Genomic DNA, 10,000 nt, shown 5'->3' with positions numbered 1-10,000 from the left:
TTATTTTGATTCTAGTCGCAACTTTATTCCCACTCTTAATGTTGATATTCTGTTCCAGAATGTGTGCTTCTGTTCCAACTCCCCTTTGGGGTTAAAACAAACAGCCATCCACCGATCCATCAATCCGTCTATCTACTCAAACCACTTGTCTCAGCAGTAACTTCACTTTAAATAACTGATAAATAAACAACGATAAAAACTGACACATGTCATGCGAATGCTAACTGTGTCTAAACCTCTTCCTGTTCTACTAAAGTCGCAGGAAGCGGGTTGAGGGTTGAGTTGGGATCACAGAGAATAATATTCACCTGTGTCCCTCCGACATGGACATCGTCTGTTCTGACCTGAAACACAAAATAAAAACAGGTCAGCGATCAGAGGTCGCAGATGAGTCTATAACTCCACAAAATGCTAACTGCTAAACGAGCACATTTTCGAAAATAATCTACATATATCGGAGTTGCAAAATGTAAAGTTGTGGTTGCGCTGGTTCAACTTACTGTGCTTTGTAATCTGAGATTTTGGTCTTTAGCTCGGCTGCGCTAGCCGTGTGCGTGGGTGTGGGAGACGGGTTGGCTGTGTGAGGGTGTGTGGGGCTGGGGGTGGCTGAGTGTTGGGATGGATGGCCGGGGGTCTGTCCTCTCTCGAGGAACCGTCTGTGACTGAGCGGCGATCGCTCTATCGACTTCTTCTCAGCTCCCATAGGAGACCTGGCACCTGACCTGAAAACAGATGCACAGTTACGTAGCATGTTAGCTGTATGTAGGCCAGACTTAGGTAGCATGTTAGCTGTATGTCAGCCAGACTTACGTAGCATGTTAGCTTTATTTTGGCCAAACGTACATAGCATGTTTGCCAACCTTACGTAGCACCAATACTGATCGTCTACACCAGGGTGCGCTGGCCTCTAACGTAACGTAACATGATGCCGCACGAGAGCTTAGCTAACATAGCATGTAAGCCCTACCGAACCAAACAATTTGGTTCCGACCATAAAACAGGATCATTCGTTCATCATAACATGCTTTAAGATGCTTTAGATGTTTACGAAACTAATCTACGAAGCACTCAAACTTGATGAGGCTGTACGATTCCTAAAAATAAAAACATACATACTCTGGATGTTAGTTTCTGTGGCAACGAAACAGTGACTTTAACCGTGACTGCCGGCTATAAAAAGACATTAGCTCAACCTTACACAAGCTTCTCAAAGTAAAGTTAAAGTGAGATGCTTTCCTGGACTGAGTGGCAGCAGCTTTGTGTACGTTTGCTTAATCAGTCTGTGCCTTACCAAGTCCTCAGGTACCAATAGTAAGTCTCAAACTTTCTCTTTTCTGAATTCAGTTTCAGAGTTCCACCAATACGTTAGTAATGTCCAAGAACCACTGAGTAGGCAACATGGTTATGTGCCAAAAAACAGCCTCATGAATTTAAGGCTGTGAACAAATGCAGAATCCTAATTCACAAATAATCTATTTTGGTGCAAATAATAAAAATCAATATTTTCAGGGATAAAATAAACATAAAAAAAAAGCTACTCATAACAATGATAATGCTTAAGAAGTCAATATAAATATCCATAAACACATTGAACCAACAAATAAAAAGATGGTAAATGTGAATAGTAAAGTGTGGCTTATGTGGCTTGGGAACGAGGAGGCTGTGAGTCCAAACCTCCAGACCTCTGGGTCAGACCTGCTCCTTAACGTCCTCACTGGGGGAACCAGGAGGCTGTGAGTCAAGACCTCCAGACCTCCAGACCTCTGGGTCAGACCTGCTCCTTAACGTCCTCACTGGGGGAACCAGGAGGCTGTGAGTCAAGACCTCCAGACCTCTGGGTCAGACCTGCTCCTTAACGTCCTCCCAGTGGGGAACGAGGAGGCTGTTAGTCAAGACCTCCAGACCTCCAGACCTCCAGATCTCTGGGTCAGACCTGTGGTCCTAACGTCCTCACAGGGGGAACGAGGAGGCTGTGAGTCAAGACCTCCAGACCTCCAGACCTCCAGACCTATAGACCTGTAGACCTGTAGACCTCTAGGCCTCTAGACCTGTAGACCTCCAGACCTCTAGACCTCCAGACCTCTAGACCTATAGACCTCCAGACCTCTAGACCTCCAGACCTCTAGACCTCCAGACCTCCAGACCTCTAGACTTCCAGACCTCTAGACCTGTAGACCTCCAGACCTGTAGACCTCCAGACCTGTAGACCTCCAGACCTCTAGACCTGTAGACCTATAGACCTATAGGCCTGTAGACCTGTAGACCTCCAGACCTCTAGACCTATATACCTCTAGACCTGTAGACCTCTGGTTTAGACCCGCTGGTCCTCAACGTCCTCACTGGGGGAACCAGGAGGCTGTGAGTCCAAACCTCCAGACCTCTGGGTCAGACCTGCTCCTTAACGTCCTCCCAGTGGGGAACGAGGAGGCTGTGAGGCAAGACCTCCAGACCTCCAGACCTCTGGGTCAGACCTGTGGTCCTAATGTCCTCACAGGGGGAACGAGGAGGCTGTGAGTCAAGACCTCCAGACCTCCAGACCTCCAGACCTATAGACCTGTAGACCTGTAGACCTATAGACCTGTAGACCTATAGACCTCTAGGTCTCTAGACCTCCAGACCTCTAGACCTCCAGACCTCCAGACCTCTAGACCTATAGACCTCCAGACCTCTAGACCTCCAGACCTCCAAACCTCTAGACCTCCAGACCTCTAGACCTGTAGACCTCCAGACCTGTAGACCTCCAGACCTCTAGACCTGTAGACCTATAGACCAATAGACCTGTAGACCTGTAGACCTCCAGACCTCCAGACCTCTAGACCCCTAGACCTCTAGACCTCTAGACCTCTAGACCTCTGGTTTAGACCCGCAGGTCCTCAACGTCCTCACAGGGGGAACCTACCGGCCTGGTGTCCGGAGCATGGACGGAGCGGCGGCTGTGCTCTCGCGCTCGCTCACGTGCACTGTGGTGGGAGCGTGCATGTCAGCAGGCAGTGGGGGTGAGACGGGCAGCGCCGCCGGGTCCTCCGAGAGCGGGTCACAGGTTTGATCCTCGCTGCCCGCGTAAAGCAGCTCCATCTGGGTGGTGGTCCGCCTCCGAGCCTGGGGAAGAGCACAGGATTGGTCGACAGGGAGGTTGATTGACAGGTCACTCGACCAAACAAAAAGTATGGCAAATTATGAGGATCTTAGGATCTTAAAATAGCGATTTGGGTTAAGTAACAGTTACAGTTATTTTATTGAAATTCAATTGTTTAATTTATTTTCTGCATTTTTTCTTTTTCCTGTTCTGTGTTTCTGTATGACATGTCTTTATGTGAAGCCCACTGAGTGTGCCTTGTGTATGAAAGGTGCAGTATCAATAAAGTTGAGTTGAATAGTGTAGCGATACGATGAGCCGTACCTTACTCCTCTGTCTCCCTTCTCCACATAACTTCATCAGGTCTGGAGCCAGCGTGCTAACCAAAGGAAACACATGATTCACACTGCATCATCTCACCCATCATACACGGATAATACCTAATACCCCAGAGCTTCAGGCCTGTAAAGGGGATTTCTGCAAAGCAAATCTGTACCGCTTACAAATATTATATATAGCTAAAGAGGTTCACAATATATTATAAATATTGTGTGCATTTCAGGGGGATTTTACAGATTTCATAGAGGTAATTTTTCAATAATATTAATACAAATACATAGTATTGTTTCTAGTGCTGTTCTGAGTGTGATTTGATTCCTGTTCATACTAGTGGGCTCACAGGGCTCAAACCCGAACCCTTACAGGAACACACGATGAGGCGGTGCTCTAATCCCAGAGGACACAATATGGTTTTAGATAAATTAGGTAAGAACTTTAAATTAGGTGTCATATTTCATACCTGCTGCCTGCGGTCGGACTGGGACTTGACTCATCACTACTGCTGTCCTCTCCGTGTTCTGGACACACACACACACACACACACACGCGCACAGGCAGACACACACATGCAAACGCATACACACATACGACGGATATGAGTGTGTTTTTTAAACACCATCAACATAATCTATTGTGGAACACTTGTTGGCTTCAGGCAGCAGTCATGGGGGGTGGGGGGGGGAGTTGTGATTATTCAGCAGGGGTCAAGGTTCAAGGGTCAGAGGGTAAGGGTCAGGGCAAGGTAAGATGTTTTACTTAAAGACGGTCAGTAGAATACCTGAGTGAGGGAGGGGGAGTGTGTGTTATCGTGTATAGACCAGAGTGTGTGTTATCGTGTATAGACCAGAGTGTGTGTTATCGTGTATAGACCAGAGTGTGTGTTATCGTGTATAGACCAGAGTGTGTGTTATCGTGTATAGACCAGTGTGTGTTGTCGTGTATAGACCAGAGTGTGTGTTATCGTGTATAGACCAGAGTGCATGTTATTGTGTACAGACCAGTGTGTGTGCTCTAGTATTGGTGTATGTGAGTGAGTAAGTCAGCGAGCGAATGAGCGAGTGACTGAGTGTGTGATCCAGGTTCTAGTGGTTTCGGTACTTAATGTCCGATTTGGTTCTAGTGGTGTTGGTAATTAATGTGTGCTGTGGTTCTTTTATTGGTTTTAGTGGTTTTGGTACTGAATGTGTGCTTTGGTTCTCGTGTGTGTTCTGGTTGTGTTGGTACCGAATGTGTCCTTTGGTTCTAGTGTGTGTTCTAGTGGTATTGGTACTTAACGTGAGCTTTGGTTCTAGTGTGTTCTAGAGGTGTTGGCACTGAATGTGTGCTTTGGTTAGCATATGTGTTCTGGGTGTGTTGGTACTGAATGTGGGCTTTGGTTCTAGTGTGTTTTAGTGGTGTTGGTACTTAATGTGTTCTTTGGTTCTAGTGTGTGTTCTGGTGGACGATGAGTTTTTAGTTCAACAACAGACGGGAGATTGCAGGCAAAACAACAGGGACTTCAACAGTTAGCACCTCATGCAGGCCATGGGTGTGATACACCCACTTGGTTAGCATTCAGAGCTAGCGAGGCACGCTGCAGGACTCTAGCCTTAGATATATTTAGAATGACTTGGAAAATTCACCCGTTTGCAAACACTTGATTTTGTTTTGCTAATGAGCTACACAACACAAGGATGACACGAAGCTACATAAGGCTTGCTAACCTGCTACATAAGGTTGGGTTGGGCTAATTTTCGACATAAAGTTAGCTAACTACATCAGCCTTATAAGCATAATAACATTTAGCATGCTAACCTAATTTAGCTAACATTGAGCTCATCTCCAGAATAGGTTAAATTACGTGAACTGTTTAATTGGTTTATTTTTTTCATTACATTTTAACCAATCAGAGATCCTGCATTGTGCGTCTGCCTAGCTCCCCTGACTCCATTACTCACCTGAGGACAGGTAACCTAACTCTGAACACAAAAACCACGACAGAGACAAGAAAACACAACAAAGAGGAACGAAATCAATAACCGTGGCTGTGGAACCCGGTCACACCCCCGCGTCCCATGGTTATAAAACAATATCACATTTCTTGGACTTTTAACGAGGTAACGTCGCTGTGTACCGTTTACCGATTACCGTGACGCAACGCAATCAACGACGGCAGACTTTAACCTTTTTGGTTCTGCTTCAGGTTTGCGTTGGGTTTACGCAAGCAGACCAATCACAGCCCCCCGCTGCTGCGTCGCCTCAACACAGCAGCGGGGGGCTGTGATTGGTCCGCTTACGTAAACCCATGCGGTGGACGCAAGGAGGTTCCGTAAGGACGCGATGGATCCGCAAACCCCCTTGCGTTGCATCGACGTGGAACCATAGCTAAGCCTTTAAGCGTGTGTACAGTCGGCGTGCGCCGCGCGCGCCGTACCTTGCATGGCGCTCCCCAGCAGCGCGTCCAGCTCGGGGTTGAGCTCCGCCTTCTCCTTCAGCATGTGGAAGAGCAGCTGGTTCTGAGTGGAGCTGTTGATCTCCGTCTGCTTCAGCTTACCCTCCATCACCTTCACCTGGGAGTCCTTCTGGGCGGCCAGCAGACCCTGCGGGCGGAGGGGGGAGGGTGGGGCACTTCACCAACAAGGTCCTTGGTTCTGTGAACATCCTTACTGTACTGAAAGCGATACAGTGTCGTTCCTCGTTCTTCTGACAAGTTTGGTTATTGTTAGTCGCTTTGGATAAAAGCGTCTGCCGAATGCCCTGAATGTAAATGTAAATGTTGTGCAAATGACGCCACAGAGGGTTTAGAAGAGGGACAGGTCACTTGTTCTAGGAGTGTTTGTATGTGCTTGCTTTGATGAAGAGCGTTTCAAGACACCTTAAGTGCTTAACGTAGTAAGTGTGGGGGATACACCAAATCATCCGCTACCCAACAAATCAGGGAAGATCTGCCCTGATTGGTCGAGGGCCTCGACCAATCAGTGGCCTCATGCAGAGGCAGTTGCTTTCGAATGAGGCAACTGCAGAAGAGATGAGGGATGGCTGTGGCATTTCTAACCAGTTACACTCAGCTGTAGAATTACGTTTGAGTGATATTCTTTCTATCTGTTGATGTCTACATATGTCAATTTTGAACAAGAGGGGTAAAGATGGTTGGGGTGAGGGCTGGGGGGCAGGCAGCGGCGTCCCACCTACGGGATTCCAGGCAATGCAAACGGCAGGGCTAGCGTTTGTTTTGGATTGGCTCAAATTGGTAGCAAACTGGCAGCAATTTCAGCCAACTGAAGTGTAATCACCCTGACCTTTGTGAGCAAAAAGAAGAGACCAATAAAAGCTTTTGTTGCTTGAATGAGGCATTGTGTGTAGTCCTGCTTTTATTTTTACATTTTAAAGACTTTGGCACCAGACTAGATTCTGGTGCCAAATATATTTTGATACTTCTTATATTGAATTCTTATATTGACTCAACCTGGCACTGTAGTTAGAACATGTCCCAATACTGTGGTACTGACCATAACCTGAGACTGTAGATGTATGGGAGTGGACTAGTGAGTATTCGAGGTGCAGAGTAGAATATGTCCTGGATCTGTAGATGGACCAAAGCGTTGTAGGGAGTATGTTGTGTTGCTGACTATGTCCTGGATCTGAGAATAGACCATTGCGTTGTGAGTATGTTGCGGTGCTGACTATGTCCTGGATCTGAGAGGGTACCTTATTGATGGACATGGAGATGAGGTGATCGAGCAGGAGGCGGGCCTCTGATAGGCTACAGGAGCTGATCACCGTGGTTACGTCCAAAGTGTCTCCCTCCTCCTGTCTCCCATCAGGAGAGAAACACACAGAACCACACACACAATCCCAACGATGTTACTAATGTCGGTCTGCTGCCACCTACAGGTTAAAATGACTTCAAGATCTCTGTACAGTATGTGTAAATCATTAAGGTAGGAGGGTTTTTTTGCAAGGGGTAACTCTACAGTCTACTGTGAGTATAATAGCTTAAACACTTGACTAACACCAATTCGCATGCTACTGTGTAGTTGCTCATTTTCGCTACACAATGAACGAAATTACATTACCCAGAACCCCTTTGATTAACATCCTGTGTGTGTGTGTGTGTGTGTGTGTGTGTGTGTGTGTGTGTGTGTGAGTGAGTGAGTGAGTGAGTGAGTGAGTGAGTGAGTGAGTGAGTGAGTGAGTGAGTGAGTGAGTGAGTGAGTGTGCGTGTGTGTATGTGTGTGCCTCTATCTGCGTGTAGTCCCTGTTCGTAATATATCAATAATCATTTAACTAATTAACTACAAACTACATTACCCAGAAGCCCCTGCTCCGGACCTTAGCCTCATCTATTTGCATGATGTGGTGGATGTTGGTAATATATCCTCTAATAAAGTACATTATCCAGAACCCTCTGCTCCTGACCTTAGCCTCCTCTATCTGCATGATGTTGGCCTGGCAGTCGGCGATGCTGTCGTTGATGTAGTCGATGTTGGCGGCGAGCGACTCCAGCTCCTCTTGGAGCGAGGGCAGCGAGCGGTCGGCGTCCGCCCCGTCCACCACCATCTTCTCTCTCTTCCTGCTCACCCGCTCGCTGCGCCGGGTCAGCTCCTCACGTTTCTGGGGGCAGAGATTTTCAAAGTAAAAGTTTGATTTTAATTGTGTTTTGAAACACCTAGAATCTATGAGTTAGAAGTTCAGAGTAGGTTTGGGAGGAAACCCGAGAGGAAACCCAACAGGACTGATTATTTCTGTGTGTGCGTGTGCGTGTGTGTGTTTGATTGTTCCTGTGTGTGTGTGTGTGTGTTTGTGGCAGTGGAAGTGTGTAACAAAGGTGTAAAACTTAAGGTTATGCTAAGCTAACGATCTAGGCCTCCATGTTAGTGAGGTCACCTTCAGCAGGCGGTTCATGTCGGCCTCCATGTTGGAGAGGGTCATCCTCTGCATGATGATGTCACTGATGCGCCGCTCCAGGGACTGCCACTTCACACGGGCCGCGCGCTTCGTGGGAGCACTTCCTGTCTGCACCGGGGACTTCCTGTGTACGTGGGGAGGGAGAATCAGTCGGTCATCAACTTTATTTTAAAACGGTTAATAACAGGGTTTTCACATTCGCACATGCCCCCCCCCACATACACACACAGACACAAACCCCCACCCACCTGGCTCCGTTGGCGGGGGCGGACCCCGGCAGTCTCCCCCCTGTGGGGGGCCGCTGGGCGGGGTCTGGCAGCGGCTCAGGTAGGCTGACCTTCCGGCCCACCTTACCTGAGGACGGCCTCACCTGCCGTCTCAGGGCCGTCACCTGGGCAACAGGAAACAGGAAGTCATCACACCGTCCTCACGGAGGGGAACCCCCCCAGGGGAGGGGCTCGTTGACTGACCCCTGAGGTTTGGTTTGTGTCATCGCTTAGCTCTTAACGATGACACAATTAAGAATAAATTAATTAATCAATAATAATGATAATAATAACACATTTAATTTGAAGGCGCCTTTCTCGGCAGTCAAGGAAACAGTTCAAAAGGTACACAAAAGTTATTAAAAAACAATAAGAAAAAAAATAACAGCAATAGAAAGAGACATAGCAATTGGCATCAGACGATGGTTCGGTGGTCTCCGTTCTTCACCTCCTCGTTCTTGCGCCGGAGGATGACCTGCTGCTGCCTCTTCTGGGCCTCCAGCTGCTTCACTTGGTGCTGCGGAGCGGCACAAGGAGACAGCTTCAGTACAGCCCCTCAAACGGCTCTGTCTCTCGCTAGACATCGTTTATTTTGTTCTCCAAGAGACTGGTGTCTACTGGTGGGAAAGGGGAACTGACATGTGGAGCATAATTTACAACTGGTTTATTGTCTGATCATGCTGCCTTTGCTGTACTCCAGGTAGATATTTTGTAAATATATCATTATACTGCTGCTCTTTAAACACTGTATATTGGATTTTTTTTATCAGGTTTTCCCTCTCTAATATTTTATCTTGTTTCTTTCTTTGATTGTTTTGTTTTTTAAAAAAAGCCTCCCCCTGGACAGGTGTCTAAAACTAGCGTTAATGCTAATACACTTATAACAATGCATCTGGTTCATCCAATGATATTGTTATGTCCATGTCAAACAAAACAAAATAAATAAATAAATAAATAAATAGTAAGGAAAAACATGAAAGTAATGACTTAATAAGTAAGAAAACAACTTCAGCTGTAATTAAGATGTAATCCACTGTAGACTCACTACATGTGAACAATACACTGACAGGGACCGCCTTACGTAACCCTACAACGGCGACACGCCTGATCTCAGCAGGGAAATAACAAGCAACAGCGGCGGAGTCTGAGCTCCATTTCCCATCATACGTCTCAGGACAGAGCCCATACACACACACAAACACACCGCGCTAGGCCCTCTGGTTATTAATCACACAAGGCTCACAATCTGCTCCGAGTTAGAATAAGACTCACTATTAAAGCGCACCGGGGCTAATTCTGACTTAACGTTGCCTGTTTTTCCTCATTATATCTGGCAACACTAGTTGGCTGACACCTAGGTTGCTAGGTGACTACAGTTACCAGGCAACTCTAAAGATATACGTTTGTCTAATTTGATTACATAAATATATAA

General features: G+C 46.9%; 1 protein-coding gene across 1 annotated transcript in view; it reads right to left on the bottom strand.

Annotated features, from left to right (window-relative positions):
- Positions 1-10,000, bottom strand: part of LOC307089812 (kinesin-like protein KIF21A) — a gene marked incomplete at its 5' end in the record, with an annotated part of 43,292 nt that overhangs the window by 8,541 nt on the left and 24,751 nt on the right. The window contains 12 exon segments of the mRNA XM_079756242.1: positions 309-344; positions 501-722; positions 2,900-3,099; positions 3,401-3,455; positions 3,876-3,933; positions 5,353-5,373; positions 5,829-5,994; positions 7,103-7,204; positions 7,814-8,008; positions 8,282-8,426; positions 8,551-8,693; positions 9,017-9,085. Of these exon segments, the coding sequence (XP_079612368.1) occupies positions 309-344; positions 501-722; positions 2,900-3,099; positions 3,401-3,455; positions 3,876-3,933; positions 5,353-5,373; positions 5,829-5,994; positions 7,103-7,204; positions 7,814-8,008; positions 8,282-8,426; positions 8,551-8,693; positions 9,017-9,085 (1,412 nt within the window).

This window comes from Pollachius pollachius (assembly GCF_949987615.1).
Source record: "Pollachius pollachius genome assembly, chromosome: 18".
NCBI classification, from domain to species: domain Eukaryota; kingdom Metazoa; phylum Chordata; class Actinopteri; order Gadiformes; family Gadidae; genus Pollachius; species Pollachius pollachius.
Note: the sequence above shows the minus strand (reverse complement) of the source record. Positions and strands in the feature narration are given on the sequence as shown.